This window comes from Leuciscus leuciscus (genome assembly GCF_965113295.1).
Source record: "Leuciscus leuciscus genome assembly, chromosome: 13".
Classification (NCBI taxonomy): Eukaryota; Metazoa; Chordata; class Actinopteri; order Cypriniformes; family Leuciscidae; genus Leuciscus; species Leuciscus leuciscus.
The window spans coordinates 22,314,853-22,334,536 of record NC_138737.1 but is presented as its reverse complement, the minus strand read 5'-3'; the positions used below and the strand labels follow the sequence as shown (position 1 = coordinate 22,334,536).

The window sequence follows — 19,684 nt, the reverse complement described above, 5'->3', positions numbered from 1 at the left end:
CAATAGTGCAGCGGAAGTTTGTGCATTTATATTAGAGTTTCTCATATTTATTACACTTCATGTAATGGCATTATTTGTTTCATTTGCTTTCGTAATTTTAGCATGATAGCTTAACCCCAGACTAACTAGTTCGCATCCTAGAGCCTTATTATTTGTTGGACAGAATTATTATATGAGCGGAAAGTTAGCGTCATCACCATGTGAGTGATATTACAACATAAATAGTGGTTTAAGTATTTCTTGTGGTTTATCACTTATTAACACTTATTTTAAGGAATGTTTATTAACAGATTAATTGACTCAGATACTGAATAATTAATGAGTGTCACCCATAGTGTCACCTGAGTCACAGGTCACTGTTGCTGTTCCAACAGATGACAATCCATAATTGATCAGTAGTTTTGAGCTTTATTTTTTAAAGCTTAGCTGTATGATCAGATACAGAATTGTTGTTTAATGTTATACACTATGTGTTGTCAAACTGTAAGCTAGACATGTCCCCTTCAGGGTTAGTTAGTGTGCTTATGTACAAATGTGAAGGGTAAATGTATTTTGAAAAATGTAGGCATAGTCATCACTTGATAAAATCCACTGACAACATGAAAAAAGAGCATCTGATGTGAAAAGATGTGGAAAAATAAATGTACAATTCGTTGGACATAATAAACACAAGCACATTAATTGGAAACAATAATATCACAATATCCTAAACAATTTATTCTTAGATTTTGTTCATGTATATTAATCATTTGCATATAGTTAGTAGTTTTTTTGTGTGTGTTTTTTTAAATGAATGTAATACCATGGCGTCATGTAAATATTCAATATTTGCGACCTCTACTGTATGCAGATATATATTTTTAAAAAAATATTTGCGGACATCTGATTTAACGATTAAACTTATTTTGTCTCAGGAATATTGATAATTAGCTGAAAATCTGTGAAATTATTAACTCTGTGCTGGAATACAGTATAAACGTTGTTGTTAAGGAATCGGAATCGATTTATCAGCACTCTGCAGCGCGTACTAAAACGAGTCGTATATTTTCACTAAATCTATTGAACCGTTTTGCAAAGCAGATTTTAACGATTTATCATCGTCGGGTTGAATGTCTCGAGTGTCACTGAACTGAAAACCATATTGTTCACAAGAACCGATACAAAGAACTGAATCGGAATTCTGATCATTAAAACATAATCGATTCGTCTGTGCTCTGCATTGCGTCCTGAAACGTAAACGGAACTGGAGGGTATTTTGAAGAAAAGTCTCCGGCTGATTGTTAGCAAATGATCCATGTGGATATATTCGAATATGTCCATGTTTGATTAATAACCTAACGCATCAAACAAAGTGGTTATGATTACAGATTTTCACATTGAAGAAAGGCTTCAAATCGCTATGACTGCATTTGAAACACCGTTGATATTTGACCGTTTTATCAAAAATAATGTAAGCTAGTTTACACATTACAGCATAGTTGTTGTTGTGTTTTTTTTAAATATTAAACTAGAGTATTTACTGCACCAATATACTTCATTTAATTGATATTTGAGGAATATAAGTCCCGTGAGGCAATGGCCAGTGTGCATGAAAGTCTGTATTTTAACCCCATGATGACAAATGGGGTTGTTCATGCCAATATCTTCGGTATAAAGGATTGGGTCACTCCATACAAGATCGCAGTGTTAACTTTACTGTATGAGATGTCCACAACCAAACCAATGGCACTTCTAGAAAGAAGACGCCTGAACAAACTCATCCTGCCTTTACAACAGGTATGTAGCATGTTTTCTTGTAGGCATGTTTATGTTTAACGTTAATGACCCTTTAAAAAATAAAGTTTAATTAATAGAAAAATAAATTTTCTAGATTAAACCATACTGCACATGTGTGATTTGTGTTTGTGATGACCAGGGTGCAGATTTGACCCTGGAGCAGTTTGTGAAGATAGTAGAGGAGTGCAGTCTTCGCATGGTCAATGCTGTTAAACTCAGGTACAGTGGGCTACTTATATTTATAAAGAACTTTTCTACCTGGGTAGGTTTTTATATATTAATCGTACATATTAATTATCACCTTCTGTTTTCAGAATTTTTTTAATGGCTGATGGAGAGTTGCAGGACATGGAGCACTTTTTTACTATCCTGCCAAATGCTTTCAGTGACTCGGAGGCATTCAAAACCAGTGTTGTTGGTAAGTATGTGTTTGTTTCAGGGCCGTAACCAAAATGACCATCAATTATCGGCCCATTTAAAAGGTTAGTTCACCCAAAAATGAAAATTCTGTCATTATTTACTCGCCCTCATGTCGTTCCAAACCTGTAAGACTTTCATTCATATTTGGAACACAAATGAAGATATTTTTAATGAAATCTGAGAGATTTCTGTCCCTCCATTGACAGTCCACACAACTGATACTTTGACGCTTCAAAAAGTTCATTAAGAGATCCTAAAATGAATCCATATGAATAGAGCGGTTTAGTCCACATTTTCTGAAAAGACTCGATCGCTTTATATGATTAACAGATTGAATTTGGGCTTTATTCACAAATTAACATTCATCAATGCACACATCAGTTATGTTCGTTTGACGTACGAGAACCAATGGCGTTCGTTCTCGCACATCAAGTAAGGGTGGTTGAGCTTTGGACTACACCGCTCAACTCATATGGATTAATTTTACAATCTCTTTATGAACTTTTTTGAAGCGTCGAAGTGTCAGTTGCGTAGATTGTCAAGGGAGGGACAGAAAGCTCTCAGATTTCATTTAAAATATCTTAATTTGTGTTTCAAAGATGAACGAAAGTCTTCCGGGTTTGGAACGACATGAAGGTGAGTAAATGTTGACAATTTCTTTTCATTTTTGAACAAACTTTTAGAACTTTGAGTTCTGGGGCTGGATTTGTGAAAATCTTATTAAGAAAAAAGTTCTTAAATTATATTATAAAATGTTTGTAAGTAAGTGTAATTCCTGAAAAATTCTTAGGATCTTCTCAAATATTTTTTTTTATGTAATATTTTCTTGTTATGTAATATCCCAGGAGTTTTCCATCTTTTAGGTGCCATGGGCCCGCTAATATGATCATCCTCATGCTAGGAACCCCCACCCGAAAATTTAAAAGACAGTTCTATATTTTTAAGTATAAAGACCTAATCAGTACTGTGTAAATATTAGTATTATAAATGTCAATTATGTTACATTTGCGTTTTTTTCTATTCTCTGTAGTATGGTTATTAGTAAGTTATTTTTAAATTTATATTTTACAAATGTTTTTTATTTTAAATAAATGTTTTTGTTTATTTGTTTTAGTTATTTATTTTAATCTAAATGTGTTTATTAATTGTAATCAATGTATTATTTTAATAACATTTATTTTATTTAGTTAATTTGTTTAATCTTTTTATATATATATATATATATATATATATAATTATTTATTTATATATATTTTTGAACGGCTTTTCTTTAAATTTTTCCACCATTTGTCCACCTATTAACCCCTTTTAACTAAAGAATCATATGATGTAAAATGTGTCAGATGAGATCATGTTCTCCATTGAAGTACATTGATCACTTTCTAACTGTATAAAAGAGTGTTTTTCACATTAAAAGGGGTTGTTTTGGGGAATACAAAATATCTAGATTTTTTCTTTTTTTTTTCAAGTTAGAAAACGTCTGTGATTCATGTGACACAGATTCATCTGTGAATCTGAACCCTTAATCTCTTTGTGTTTGTAGGTCTGTTCATGCGTCAGATGCTGCTCGCCTACAATAAACTGTCCTTCAGTCAGGTATATAAGCTGTACAAGTCCCTGCAGCAATACTGCCATCTTGGAAATCAGCTGGAGCTGTCGGCTCTGCCCTCTGAAGACATGGAGCTGACCAGCAATGAAGACCCCAGCGCCGACCGCATAGACAAAGATGAGCTGGACCCTACATCTCTACACCAGTCCGAACTGAGGTCAGAGGGAATCATGTGTAACTTGTGTTATTAGTGGAATCAGGGTTGTGTTATTGTGTTGGGGTCAGTTTGACCCGTATTCGTACTCTTTATTTCTTGTAATTTTGTGACTATTTCTAATTTAGGGCCTTGTATGTGCATGCAAAGTTTGAACTCAAATGTGTTTTGGAAAGGCTGTACAAATTGTGGTTACGTCAATTATGTTAGGGATAAAATTGACCCCATTGGTTTTCATGCAATTCACCAAAAATCAACACTTTATAAAACCCGGAAAGAGTCAAGTTAAAAATGTATTGTATCCTGTCATTTATTGTAGTTGGTCAAAGACTAAAATATAAAATACATGAGAACTTCGCTGTTTCTTCATCCACATCCACAGTTTCACAGTCAAAACATCTGTGAAAGGATGTTTTGGGTTGTTAGTTTTTTTTTTGGATCTCATGCACTTGACTCTTGTAGGACTGAAAAGAAGTGCAAGAAACCCATTTTACCTTCACAAGGAGTTGAGAATCAGACATAACAATAGGCAGAGACTATTTACACAAAGTACGAACAACAATAAATACTACTTACACCAAGTACAAATATTTTTAGATAGATACTGTTTATACTTAGCTGTAGTTATTTGCTTCTCAGTTTGCAAATAGTTACTATAAGAATTCATGATATTTTTTGTCAATTCAGCTAATTTTGCAAAAACAAATATGTGGGTCAAATTGACCCCTAAAATCATTCAATTTCTCACATATTTGTTAGTCTCTGTCAAACTACAATAGATGTTTTCTGTTTTTACATGAATGTTTAGTGTTTTCCATAGTGTCTACTTTTGGCAATCTGCATGGAAACTAATGAGAAGTCAATTTGACCCAACAAGCAGAGGGTTATTGGATAGGTATGGAACTGACTGTGGGGGTTATTTTCTGTTTTCATCAGATCTGATGAGACCCAAGGTCCTTTATCTCAGAAACAAGCAGAATACTTCCTTGCACGACAGGTTTGTTATAAACTAGAAGAGATTTGGCTTTCATAAACACAGCTGTCTATGATTCCTTTTGCACTGTATGATATCCATCTTGTTTTTTCCCAGGCGTACCTCCTTAAGAACGATGAAAACAAGGCCATGTCGCCAGCTAAGTTACAGGACGAGCTCAACAACATTCTCAAATTTAATCCTGACTTTGCCGAAGCTGTGAGCTGAACTCCTTCCTTTCAAGAAACAGATGATTAATCTCTTTTCACTATAACCGAGCCACTCTCTGTCTCTCCACAGCATTACCTCAGCTATCTGAACAGTATGCGAGTGCAGGACATCTTCATCTCCACTCACAGCCTCCTGCACTACTTCGACCGCCTCATTATTTCCGGTGGAGAGGGGAAAAGCAATGGAGATGAAGGCTATGGCCGCAGTTTACGATACGCTGTCCTTAATCTGGCAACCTTGCACTGTCGTTTTGGACACTAGTGAGTATTAGTTGTCTAGATTTTGAGCCACTACATTGTGTCAGGAGCATTTTATTTTTTCTGCAAAAATAAGTGGCAGCAAATCAGAATTTTAGCCTCTGAGTCTGAACTGAACTTGTTTGAACATATACAATATTGGCTGGGTAACAATTCACTGCTTGTCATTTTGGGTGTCCTCAGAACTTTATAATAAAAACATAAAAAAATGTTTGTTGTTATATGACTAAAGCTGATTTCTATGGTTGTGTTTGTGCAGTCAACAGGCTGATCTGGCTCTGCAGGAAGCTATCCGCATCGCACAGGAAGCAAATGACCATGTGTGTCTCCAGCACTGTCTGGTAAGAACAGTTTCTCTCATTCCTTGCCTCTTAAATTTTAACGGTTATTAGAATTATGCAAACGTATGCAAACTCTACCTTTATGACCTTTCAGTGACATGCGTTTGTCTCAGTTTGAACTATATATAATGTGTGTGTATATATATATATATATATATATATATATATATATATATACACATACATACATACCAGTGATGCGCGGGTTGATCCGAAATGAGCGGGTGCCTGCGGTCACCCGCGGTTACCCGCGGTTACGAGTCATCCAAAAATATTTTTAATGATATTCGGGTCGCGGTCGGTCGGGTCGTTTGAAATAAAGATGCCAATTAAACCTTTGTAATTTATATAGTAGTATAGAGAGCATAAGCGGAGTGGAGCGGTGAGAATCTTCGCTCATCGCTCACGGAACTGTCCACCCCTCCGCTCCCCCGCTCAAAGCTACATCAGGCCGCTCCGCTCATTATCGCTCGATCAGCGCTCAACGCAGTTTGATCCGCGCTCCACTCAAATCGCCCCCCGCTCGCTCCAAAAAGGGGAAAAAAAATCTACATGTAGCCTATATCACTGTAGCTTAGACCACAGCCTTACCTCCTAAAGAACTAATGAGCAACAACAACATTTTTCAAATAGAAATGTTTTATTTCAAATGACAAATTAGGCCTATATGTAAGAAGGAATATAGCCTACACAAAGTCCTGTAAAATTAAACGAATAAATGGGCCTAATAATATGAATAACAATTATATAAACAAAAATATAGCCTACATAAAAATTTTAAAAGTAAATTTACTATTAGGCCAGAATTTTGATAAGTTAACTTTTGTGCAACGCGCACGATTAAAATTTAAATGGGCTTATATCCATTGTACACACAAACTGCTGTAAAATAAAACGAATAAATGGGCCTAATAATATAAATAAAATTTATATAAACAAAAATATAAAATAAATATACATAAACGTTTTAAAAGTAGGCCTAGGCTAAATTAACTATTAGGACAACATTCTTATAACTGAACTTGTGCGCAGCGCGCAGGATTAAAATTTAAATGGGCTTGTATCAATTGTTTGCATTTTACCCTGTATTTAATTTAGGCTACACTTTAAGTTACCGTATTCAATTTGCTAACCTTTTGCTTTCTTCCCAGCGTGTTCACATATCACACTGCATGTTTTCGAGAGATGTGTCTTTTTAGATTCCAAAATTAATCTTTAGGCCTACTGACTGAAACGATGTCGTTTTCTTCTACCACATAATAGTTAGTTTTACACCTGTATGACTTCTTATTTTCCTTTTTGAAGTAGCCTACTTTTTGAACTCCATTATTGAGCCGAGTTTTGACTGAAAATAGAATCCATCTTGCAGTCATCAACAGTAGACTGAGTCAGGCTTGACTGAGCATGCTTCAGAATCTTGGTGTGCGCGGAGCGAAATTGGAGCGGGAAATAGGGCGACGCTCCATCCTTTTAAAAATGCCGCTCTGCGTTCTGTCCAAGATCCGCCCGCTTGCTCCCGCTCCACTCCGCTCACATGCAATTTTCTATGAAATACATAGGCCTACACTTTATTGGCTGAATAACTGGCGCGAAGATGACGCACGAGCTCAGTCTGCAGGTAGAGATGGAGGCGGCAAGAGAAAAGGTGAAGACTGGGGAGTGGAAGCTCCGCAAATACACAAACAGAAAGAGCAAAGTTGCCGAAATAATGAAAGATAATGACCAAAGTGCTGGCTTTGTCATGTGTATTTCTTGCTATGCATTTACTAGCCTACTTTTAAAAAATGCGGGTCAGGAAGCGGGTCGGGTACAATATTTTCTTTCTTTTTTTTTGCGGTCCGAGTTGCGGGCGGGTTAGTTGAAAACGTCGGTCGGGTCCGGGTTGTTTATACATTGACCCGCGCATCACTGATACATACATACATACATACATACATACATAAATTATATATATATGTGTGTGTGTGTGTGTGTGTGTGTGTGTTTGTATAAAAAAAAAATTTTTAGTTAACAGTTTTCAAAATTAATACTAATAAGAAATGTTTCAACCCCATTTCAATTACTACCCCATTTCCAGAAAGGTTGGTCGGACGGTTTGTAAAACGTATAAAATCAAGATTTTGTGGTCTGTTCATTCTCTTGTACCTTTATTTAACTGACAAAAGTACAGAGAAAAGTTTTCCAATGTTTTCACTGACCAACTTAATTTATTTTCGATTTTTTTGTAAATATAATCAAAGGGTGATTTCTTTGTACTTTTGTCAGTTAAATAAAGGTTACATTATTTTTGATCAAATGCAGCCTTGGTGAGCATAAGAGACGTCTTTCAAAAACTAATTCTTACAGATGATCAACCCTCTACAATGCGAGTAAATCACTCACATATGCAATAGTGATGTAAAGTCCGATTCATTTCTGCGAACCTGTTCTTGCGGACAGTTTGTTTCAAAGAACCGGTTCAAAAAAGCAATTACCGTAATCGGTTCTGGTGTCCGTAGAGGTTTGATGATAGTGTGTGTATATTATGCTTAACAGTCTCTGCTGTATTCTTATTTTTTTCTAATTTGTGATTTTTAGAGTTGGCTGTACACACTAGAACAGATGAAAGGATCTGATAGTGTGGTATTAACGGAAGACTCTGTGAAAATTGCAGCTCACTTTTGCCTCCCTGTAAGTAGCTCACTAAGGTGGAACCATTTTAATGCCCTTATAATAGGGAAATGCTTTGCATAACCACAATACATTATTAATCTCTTGCAAGGTCACAATGAAATAAATAATTCATGCTCCCTGTTGTTTTGCAGTATTTAGCTTCTCTAGGCATTCAGTCCCTGGTCCAGCAGGGAGCAAAACAGGGCATGCCAGCCAACAAGCTGCTGGACGCCCTGCGAGGAACCGACATCATGCACTGGAAGCAAAGCCTCTCTGAGCTGATAGAAATCAGCCTGGCACAGACCACCTCCATATGGAGGATGTATGGCAAAAGGTCATAACACAGATACCTTCTTTTTATGAAATTTATAAGTGACATATTATGCCCCTTTTCACAAGAAGGAATATAAATCTATGGTGTCCCCAGAATGTGTCTGTGAAATTTCAGCTCAAAATCCCCCCCAGATGGGGACCTTTATTGTAGCTTGTCAAATTTGACCCTTTTTTGGGTGTGAGAAAAAACCCGCCGTTTGGTATGTGTCCCTTTAAATGCAAATGAGCTGCTGCTCCCCGTCTCCATTTAGAAGACGGCCGATCCTTTACACGAGCTTCGGATACTCCGGCAATAACAAAACGAATAATCTCACTCATTCAAAATCTCAGAAATAACCAGTAGCGGAGTGCAGCCTTACGGAGCGGCTCAGGAAGAGGTTGCAACTTTAAGACGCATTAATTCATCTCATCCACTTGCATGTATCGTCATGTTTAACTTTTACAAAAGTTGACAAAGTTCCCTGAGGTCTGTGACATTTTTTTGGTCAAATAGTGTTCTGTGCTCGTCTGTGCAGCAACGACAGAACAGTTTGCATGCTTTGCTCGATTTTTGCCATTGCGTTAGAACTGGTTACACTGTTGTCGCTTGCGTAAACCAAATGGCGGCGGCGTGGGTGGAAACATACAGATTAAGGGATGGTAATATTATAATAAGATCCCCTTCCTACGCCAGAAGGGGAGCGAAATCTGAAGGGAAAGAGAACTGTGAAGTGAAATGAAATTTCTTTCAATCATATGTAAATAATGTCTTCAAACAGACTGTAAGGGCTCACACTTCCATTGCATTGATGTTAGTGCCACATCTCATACAGTTTTGTTGGTTTTATGTAGTTAAAGTAGATTTTTTGTGTTCTCTGTAGCACTATGGCACGGCAGCAGGCTCAGCTCCTGTTGAATATGAACAGTCTGGAGCCGGTGAACTTTAGCGTGCAGCAGAACAACACTGAGGCCTTTGCCGTCGCTCTCTGCCATCTGTCTGAACTCCATGCTGAGCAGGTACCTGACCTCTCTCACAACTACATGAACACAAATGCTTCTTGGAGCTTACGCTTGATTTCATGATTACTCTGTGTCAAAATGTATTGAATGCTAAATTAGCAAGTTTTCCAGTTCCAGTTGTGATTCTTTTTTTTCCCGTCCTCAGGGCCTTTATGCTGTTGTGACTGACATCATGAAACACTTGAAGCAGCAGTTTCCTCCCCATACCCAACATGCCAAAGTACTGCTGAACAAAATATAGGATTTATCAAGCACAAATCAGCAGCAGCTATATGGTTTTTTTCTCTCTTTCTCTTTTTAACAGCTCTGGATGCTATGCGATCTGAAAATTCAGTTTGAAAAGGCTATGAATGATGGGAAATATCATTTGGCTGAACCTCATGTCACTGCTATCTCTGCCTTAAACAGCACCGAGGGATTGTACAGGTAGATAACGGCACATATTATACGTTTTTTTAGTAGATTGGGCTGTACAAATGATTGTTAATGTCCTTGTCTGTTCAGGAAAGCCCAGTTGCTGAAAGCTCTGAATCAGACGTCTGAAGCCTCGAAGATCCTACAGCAGCTGCAGCAGCAGTGTGAGAAGAGCAAGAACACAGAGATGATCATCAGGTGCGTCTTTATGAAAAGAAAAGTCTGAGATCACATTGGAAATCTGGGATTCAAGATCTAATTGAAACCTGGAAATAAGTGATGGTTTAGTGTTTAGAGAAATGGAAGTCAGGCTGAAATCAAAATTGAATTTTCTTACTGCTGCTGAAAATTCAGCTTTGTCAAGTATATTAAAAATGGAAAACTGTTATTTTAAATTGTAATATTTCACACGATTACTGTTTTTACTGTATTTATCAAATATATGCCGCCTATGAGTATAACTTATTTCAAAAACATAAACAGTTTTTTCAACGTTTGTCCAGTTGTGTGTACATTTCAACCTTGAAATCTTTAATCAAACTGTCATAACTTGCTCTTCCTTCGAAATGACCCACTTCTCTCAGCTGACTTGTCCGAATCCTGAATCATTTTCACTATTGGACTTTTAGAGCTCACTGTATATTAAAAAATCTTAATGACCCCAAATATTTGAAGTGTATATTTGGAATCTTGTTGAAACGGCAGTGTTCCCATGTCAGTTTTGAACTCTTCAGTGTGTTTGTGTGGCAGGGTGATGCTGGCCTCTGCAGAACTCCACTGGGACTCGTCTGGATTTGCATCAGGTCTGCCGTTACTCTTACAGGCTCTTGCTCTGTCCCGCCAACACAACCTGCAGAGCTTGACCTCAGAGACAGTGTTACACCTGGCATTTACACAGGTACACCAACAAGAACCTTCACAGTTTGTGCTCAGACACCTGATAATGACTGACAAATGCTCACAAAACATCTCCCAGTTCCTTGATTTCACCAAGTGTGAAGTGTTTTTTAAGTGTACCTGTGTGTTTGTTAGATGAAAGATGAAGAAATTGTGTAATTTTCAACTAGGAGTGTCTGATATTGATCATCTCTCTTGATAGCTGATGTTGGGGATTCCTGAGCAGGCTCTTGCACTGGTGCAGGACGTGTTGGAGTCCGTTTTGGCGCACGGTTCTCTGATAGACAAGGGCAGAGCTCTGCTGTTGGCCGCTCGCTGTCAGATGACTTTAGCAGGTACTGCCTGAGTCCTGTTTGACACCATCTCACTGTATTCAAGTCATACTTCATATGTTTAAGTGATGCGTGTTCTTTCCTGCAGCACTGGAACAAGCCGTGCACACTTTAGAAGAGGCAGCTGTGTATTTCTCTCGTCTTGACTGTAAAGAGCGTATGAGAGACATACATTATCTACAGGCACGCTTGCATCACACTCTCGGCAACGTCTCTCAACGCAACAAATACGCCATGCTCTTCCGCCTGCTGGATCAGGAGCTGCCGTCCTCCGGGATGACTGTGGTCAATCGTCTTTAGGAAACTTCTGCTATGGTGTTAATGGCCGACACCAGACTATGTACCGTGTGCATATTGGAAATAAATTTTATTTTGTGTTTGAAAAACTAAATTCTGACCTTTTTAATACATGTGGGGATGGGGGAAGCAACTAAAAAAATTTAAAAAAAATTAAAAACTGTCATGCTCATTTAAAATGTACAAAGTACCATACTATGGTATTCTTTAAGTACTTCAAATACCATAGTAGATTAATTAATGGTACATTAATACCATGGACTATTTCAAAGTACTGAAATAAACGAATAGTTAACAAAAATGAATGCATTTTTGTTGAATACAATACGAAGATGATTGAAAGGCAACAGAATTTATTATTATGAACTCAGTAGCCAACAGGCGAGACAGAGACCCATGCACAAACAATACCAGACACCAAACAGAACACAGGCAGGAACTTAAATACACTTAAAATCTTAGTGGAAATGATCTCTTTTCAATCGCATTTTTCCAAGACATTTTCCTTTGGCCAGATCTTAAAGGGGTGGTTGATTATGATTTCACTTTTCTAACTAGTTAGTGTGTAATGTTGCTGTTTGAGCATAAACAACATCTGCAAAGTCACAGCGCTCAAAGTTCAAAGCAAGGGAGATATTTGCTTTAAAAGAAATTGCTTTTTAAGGACTACAATAAAGGCTGGTAGGGACAACACAACATTCCTCCTGGGTTAGTGACATCATTAACCCTAAAATTTACATAAACCCCGGCCTGGGTAACACGATTTATAGATTATCATGACAGAATATTCTGATCAACAATGACTAGAAGTTAACTACACATAAGCTACATAAATTCATCAACTAACCATTCAGAAAAGTTGTCTACATGTTGTCACTTCTTCTTGAGTCTCTCCATCTTTGTCTGACTCCGGTTTGAACATAAAAGGCTAAAAGTTGTTTACATTTTCAGGTCGCAAGCTGTTGAAGCTCCGCCCTCTGTGCCGGGAGCAGCAGCTCATTTGCATTTAAAGGGACTGACACAAAACGGTGCGTTTTTGCTCACCCTCAAAAAGTGACCATTTTAACATAATATATATAAAAATATCTGTGGTTTTTTTTTGCTAAAACTTCACATACACACTCTGGGGACATCAGAGATTTTACATCTTGTGAAAAGGGCATTATACCACCCCTTTAAAATAAAAGAGTAGAAATGATAAAAGAACTTACAAGGTAGACAATAACAAAAGAGCATTATAGATTAATTAATGTAAATTTAAGGTGCTGAGCTGACCCTTCAATTTTCCTTCATGTGTGATTGACAGTCTTCTCAACCAATTGGAATAACTTTCAGACACGCCCCCTTTCATTTCGATACGCCCACTGTTCTGCCCAGCAAAAGAACCATATTTGAAGTTTTTCTCCCAGATTTCTCCACATATTTCTCCTCCATCATGGAGGCGCTTGGGGGATACCCCACCAAATCATCTGCATCCAGAGCAGGACTGTTCAAGGTTTTACTGAGTGTGGCCGTGTGCATGGCCTCACTGTACCTACTGCAGAGTAAACTGTCAAAGTCACGAAAAGCCAAAGATTTCTACTCGTATGAAGTGAAGGACGCGAGAGGCAGGGCTGTCTCACTGGAAAAGTATCGAGGGAAAGTAAGTTGTTGTTTTTTATTTCTGTTTTAAGTGGTTTGACTTAACTTGTAAGACTTTTGAGAAACATAATTGCCCTGGTTTTGTGCTGCAGTATTTTGACTCGAGGGCTCGCTGTCTCTGATAACAGGTCTCTCTGGTTGTAAACGTGGCGAGTGGAAGCGAGTTAACGGAGCAGAATTACTTGGCTCTGCAGGAGCTTCACCGAGAGCTCGGCACGTCTCATTTTAACGTGCTCGCGTTTCCCTGCTCGCAATACGGTGACACCGAATCAGGCACCAGTCGGGAAATCGAGGCTTTTGCCAAATCCAACTACGGTGTGACGTTCCCCATCTTTAGCAAGATCAAAATAATGGGGTCTGAGGCGGAGCCCGCATTCAGATTCATCACAGGTAGGTTTTACCTGAGGATAATCTTCATTCAATAACTTTAAAGTTTTACACAAAATAAAAATTGCAGCACCTTTGAGAAAAAACATCAAAACGATTTACAGTCACAATTAGCTGAAAATTTGTGTTTTCTAGATTTATTCTTAAGAGCGGGGAAGGGCGACCCCTTATGGGCGCTGCCATTTCGACATCACGTGACCAGTTCCTACTACTTGATTGTAAGAAATTATTAATAATAACAGCAGTATATTTATTTTATATAGAACAGTCAGTTTTCAAAATACAAAGCATAAACATAAAAGTACATTAAAAGAACACAAGGAAACCAAACAAAACGCCTCGCATAACTTGAGCCCTCCGAATTTATGCTAAGCTTGAGGTGGATTGTTGGTGCATTCGAACTCATGTATTCATGCACTATTCAATGCCATTTGGCAGTATAAATAGTGTGAGTTGTGTGTTCACACCAGGGCTGGTGTAAGCTCAAGGCAAAACACGGTTGTTCCGCCCACACCACACTTCACACTCACGATTAAACCTTTAAAAATAAAACTTCACAAATTAGCTCAAGATTATTGGACACACACACACACATATGGGGTTAGAATTGTTGCTTTATTCCAAATACTTAGATTATGATCCACAAATACATGGAAGAAGATTCACAAATTAAACATTCACAAATATAGCCTACTGTACGTTGTTGCACAAAAATGAATTCAATTTTTTTATTTGTTCATTTAATTTCTTTCTTGAATACTAATGTTAAATACACCTGTAGCTGAAAAAAATAAAGGAGTTTATTTAATTTGTATATTATGTTGTGTATATGTAATGTGTTTATTTGTTATTATTTTTAATAACAAAAAAATTATAAAAAATTACAGATTTTTATCTTCAAAACTTTAGCCTAAATGTCTGCCATTCTTTTTTATGTTATATTTTGATACCTTGTAAGGCTTTGTTTTTAAAATAGGGACATTAGTTTGACTGTAATGCACTTGCAAAATAGTAAAACCAACATGCAAAAAAGAATCGTGATAAAATCGTAATATGATATTTTTGCCATATCGCCCATTAATCTCATTAATTTTCATTGTAGAGCTGGCGACTTCCAGCGAAACGAGTGACAGTGACCATTGGCGACAGAATGTAGACGTGTCATGTGACAAAAGTTCAGAAAATTTTAACTTTATGCAAATTAGCAGCACATTTTGCGAGCAACAACCAATAGGAGTGAAGACTGTAGCTGCGTTCACACTGCCAGCGACTTTCTTGCATCATGTTGCCAGTGGCTGGTGGTGAAAGTTCATTTAGATTTAGAATAACTAATGGGGTGATAACTTGTTGATATAAATGCAATAATTCCAAACGAATGTCCAAAAAAAAAAAATTCTTCATGCACTCAACTTTCTTTATGCAGCGGATGGCGAGGTGCTGTCAGACTCTGATGGGAATTGGGACACAACTTATGGTAGCTCATTGCACACAGGGAACCCACCCATAAATATTTGATCCCAGACCTGTACATTTTAGTGACAGCCCAGCTATGGGATAGTAAGGCAAATCATAACCTCTGGTTTGAAATATGAGGACATTTCTTAATTAATTAATTTATAGTAATATTGAATAATGAATAATATTATGAACTCAATATTCATAATATTTATATATATCTAAAACCTTCTTTCTTTCTCTAGATTCAGTACAGAAAATGCCAAAATGGAACTTCTGGAAGTTTCTTGTGAGTTCGGAAGGCCAGGTGGTGCGTTTCTGGAAGCCGGAGGAGTCCATAGAGGACATTCGAAAGGAAGCCATAGCCCTTGTGCGGAATATAATACTGAAAAAAAGACAGGAGCTATGATGTGCACAACCCCCCTCAGAGACTCATAAGTGAAGCATTGTGCACATTTAAGTGCGTATAGATCATCTGGGGTCAAATGCGGAGGGCTTCGCCTGCAGTGACATCAATGAGAATTAATAATTCTGATTAATGTGAATAATACTGATAGAAGATGATCGTTTGAGGCCTGGCTTTGTGTGCTTGTGTATTTTTAATAAAATGTACAATTTTATGATTGGTAGTATGATTTTGCAAAACAAAAAAAAACTTTTAAATCTGTCTGATTTTTTTTTTAATAAGTTTGATTCTTGTGATCAATATGCAATATTGCACGTTTCTGATCATTTTTCTGGTATGTCATCAATCAGTCATACAATCATCAATTAAATATGTCACTCATCTGGAATAAAGGAAGGTATTGCAGATAAATGCATATTCATAATTTAGTATAATGACGTTATTTAAGAAAATAATTTACAAACTTGCTTATTATAAATGCTTATTCAAGAAGAGATGAATTTGCCATTGGCAGATGGTAAAATAGTAATAATGAATCTAAATATCGCAAGGGATCATCAGTGTGAGTAAAATAATGTTATGCTTAGCGTCTCAAAAAATACATCAAATTTGGTGACAGTTATATTTGTATGTTTGATTTGTTTTGGACTGTTTTAAGCCTTTAATCCTAACAAAATCCATCATCAAAAATGTTTTTTTAAAAGGAATGTTGTTTGATTCACAAAGGTTACATTACAAGAAAAATCTGTATTTTAAGCTCATTTCCTCTGGTTCACAAAAACCATAATGCCTTACAAAACTCTTGGTGCATATTTAATTATTATACCACTTATTTGCTGTAGTTTTGTTAATGTCATTTTCTTGTTTTATCTTCACTGATTCTATGACAGTCATTTGCCACTTGGATAGCCTAGTTCTTGGAGATTTTTAAACACTTGTCTACTATAAACCAATTTAAATCTAGCTGATTTGATAAAACTAACAAAAACAAAAAATATTGTCCAACAATTCATTTTCGTCCATGTCCACTAGATGGCAAAATCGTGCAACTCGACAAATCTCCCTCACACACTTTCATGTCGCCCTTTTCACATTGTAAGACTTTGCTGATAGATTTGCTCTTGCTTCAAGTGAGAGGTTTTATATATTTTTTTAATGTTTGTGTAAAAGGGAAATAAATTCGAAAAAGGAAAATACATTCTTTGTAGAATGCACTAAGAATAGTACATTGAAAGTAAACGAAAGGAAGAAACGTTTATAATCTCTGCGAAAATGACGTGAGTGAAGATTTGGGAAAATAAACAAGAGAGTCCATGTCCAGTGGAATAGCTAACATTTATTGGCTCATGTGGCTTACCCTTTCTCATTCGGCCTAGCCTAACATTTAAATGTCTAACCTATTAGGCCTATTTATTTTGAAACCAAAGCTTTGTGCTTCACTCGTGTCCTAATATTCACGTAAAACAGCATTCACACACACAAAATGTGTTTTGGCGTAGGCTACCACCCCCGGATTTGCGGATGTCAAGTTGACCGGTACAAGAGTGTGCATACAGGTATACTTTGTATGTAGAATGCACTAAGTAGTAGCCTATACATTTATTACTAGCATACATAGGCGGAGTTTGACATTCGAGCCAGGGGGGGCAAAAAAAAAAAAAAAAAAAAAAAAAAAAAAAAAGGTAATTGTAGCAGCTGGGACCTATAGAAGCTTGTTTCCGCCACTGAATAATAAATAAATAATAATAATTCCGACCCCTATAAAGTCGCAAAATGGGAGATATAAAGTCAGAATTGCGTGATATAAAGTCAGAATTGCGTGATATAAAGTCAGAATTGCGTGATATAAAGTCAGAATTGCGTGTTATAAAGTCAGAATTGCGTGATAGTCGCAATTGCGAGAAAAATAAGTCAGAATTCTGACTTTATAACACGCAATTGCGACTTTATTTCACGCAATTCTGACTTTATATCTCTGAGAAATAAAGTCAGAATTGCGAGATGTCGCAATTGTGAGATAAAAAGTAGCAATTATCTTTTAAAATGTTTTATTTTGTGGCGGAAACAAGCTTCCATAGGGTCCTGCATGGCCTATCAATTGGGGAACTCGCACATACTGTATGGACAAAACAAACATGCTAAATAAACACATTTATTTTTAACCCAAGAAAAAACAGTACAACAATACAATCATATTTGTAAACAGGTAGAACGTCACTACTGGACTTCGCATCGCATCTTCGTTCGGACACAATTAGGCTAGGATCAATGAAATGTGGACCACTTTTGCACTGTTAAAATATTATCTTCAACCAAAACGAAAAGATTTTTAAGGTTTTTCTTTCCTTTTTTCAAAACACATTGTGGCAATGAGAGTGATTAAAAAACAAGTTATATTTCGCATTTTGTTGTACTTCATGAAACATTTAAAACATTTTGAGAGGGAAAAATGAACACAATACTCTCCACTTTTGAAACATATTGAACAGCATATTGAAAGCAGTGTGTTGAGTTTCTCCAGCTTAAGCAGTTATTTGGCAGAGAAATAAAACTTACAGACCTAGACATTGTCCAGACTAGTGCAACAGTAATTTTCGTTTTTTGCGTCCTGCATATGCGTCGATAATGGTCTCAGGTGAGAGCATAGGGGTGAGCCGTAATGTCGCTTTCGATGTGAAGTCACATGACCCAGAGCCCCGAATTTTTTTTTTTTTTTTTTTTTACTAAAGCAGTAGGCCTATATGAAATCAGATTACCTACCACCATTTAGTTGTTTTGTGTTATTTAAAATATTTATAATATCTCTTTTTTTTTTTAAATGCAATTTTTTTTTTTTTAAATGCAATTACCCGTTTCACCAGGGGGGGCAATGCTCCCCCTGCCCCCCCGCAAACTCCGCGCCTGCTAGCATAATGTATAGAGTGCATACAGGTATATACAAGACTTATATACATTTTATAGTTTAGGCTACATTGTAATATTAGTGTGCAGCATTAGTATTTAGCATTCTCTAAAGTATGTAGATTTTAGATGTACATTATAGCATTCAGAAATAGATGTAATGAGGCCATAAGCAGATCTCTTAGAAAGTGACAGCCCTTGTACGCTCATTCCTCATCCTCCTGACTGATGTGACAGAGTACCGAGGCAGAAATGGCGAAGAGACTTTACAAAGAGTAATGAGTTTGATGTCCATCTCTGCCAACTCTGTAGCAATCACCTTCCCTACCCTCGTGTTTAACGGATTCAGCCTGACCTAGCCAATCTATCATGCTGTTTGTTATTAGAACTGAATGTTCTTAGAGGAAAAACATCCTCAGAACTAAATGTACCAAGTGTCCAGACAAGTGAAAGCGTACATTCTTAAGCTTCAAAGTTCGGCCTGGTAGGGTTACCGCAGCCTGACTGTGCTCTGACATTTTGTGAGCTCTGATCAAAAGGCCTCGCTCGCTTTGACAACACTGAAGACCCCATAAGGTGCATCGCTGGGCATAAAAATCCATGGGAACCTTCAAGACAAAGCATAATGAATAAAAAATACATGGACATTTTTTTCTTGTTGGCATGTCAATAAAATGAAACAGTTAAATGTCCCTGTGTTATACATAGCATACATTTATATTCTGTGGAACACGAAAGGTGACTTTTAGAAGACTATCTTTTGATTGGTCAATTAATCATTATGAGATCATCGTGAGATGTCTCTGCAAGCAGGGTAAGCAGAGGAAGAATTGTCTTATTATTGGGAGATATGAGGGTCAGTGGCTCAACCATTTGACAAAGCATAACAGCTAACTTGGATCACATGTGTCTTATTGATAACCAATCACATTACAGCTTTGACGTCATTGAATTTCATTCAGAGTTGTGTGACAGTCAGTCACTGTTTGCGGATACTATAGAAATGAATGAGAAGAGCCGTAAACTGAATAATACCTGTCGCACAATTGTCCGTGACCTCTCTTTATTAAACAGCATTTCTTTCAGTGTAAACTCTAAAAATAGATCAATCCAAAACAAATGTTTATGAGCAAACACGTTGAAGATTAGCAAATGGGCTGTTGATTCATTAAATGAGAAGCTATTTCCTCACAAAAGCAGTTTATTCAG

At 36.9% G+C, this 19,684-nt stretch overlaps 2 protein-coding genes across 4 annotated transcripts; both read left to right on the top strand.

The window, feature by feature from the left end:
- Nucleotides 1-36: 36 nt before the first annotated feature.
- anapc5 (anaphase promoting complex subunit 5) lies at nt 37-11,779 on the top strand. 2 transcript variants are annotated; one of them, XM_082188421.1, is made up of 18 exons: nt 37-200; nt 1,657-1,776; nt 1,916-1,995; nt 2,091-2,194; nt 3,740-3,962; nt 4,896-4,956; nt 5,050-5,151; nt 5,233-5,423; nt 5,680-5,761; nt 8,339-8,431; nt 8,566-8,747; nt 9,607-9,742; nt 9,891-9,965; nt 10,050-10,171; nt 10,250-10,357; nt 10,910-11,057; nt 11,259-11,391; nt 11,477-11,779. In XM_082188421.1, the coding sequence occupies exons 2-18, from the start codon at nt 1,705-1,707 to the stop codon at nt 11,686-11,688; spliced, it is 2,124 nt and encodes a 707-aa protein (XP_082044547.1). In that variant the 5' UTR covers nt 37-200; nt 1,657-1,704; the 3' UTR covers nt 11,689-11,779. The 2 variants fall into 2 exon arrangements, with proteins under 2 accessions (XP_082044547.1, XP_082044546.1); XM_082188420.1 differs by lacking the exon at nt 37-200 and having other exon boundaries at nt 510-1,776.
- Nucleotides 11,780-13,040: 1,261 nt separating this feature from the next.
- Nucleotides 13,041-15,788, top strand: gpx8 (glutathione peroxidase 8 (putative)). 2 transcript variants are annotated; one of them, XM_082188528.1, is made up of 4 exons: nt 13,041-13,327; nt 13,455-13,716; nt 15,137-15,187; nt 15,414-15,788. In XM_082188528.1, exons 1-4 carry the CDS (start codon nt 13,121-13,123, stop codon nt 15,575-15,577), a joined length of 684 nt encoding a protein of 227 aa, XP_082044654.1. In that variant the 5' UTR covers nt 13,041-13,120; the 3' UTR covers nt 15,578-15,788. The 2 variants fall into 2 exon arrangements, with proteins under 2 accessions (XP_082044654.1, XP_082044655.1); XM_082188529.1 differs by lacking the exon at nt 15,137-15,187 and having other exon boundaries at nt 13,045-13,327.
- Nucleotides 15,789-19,684: the final 3,896 nt, after the last annotated feature.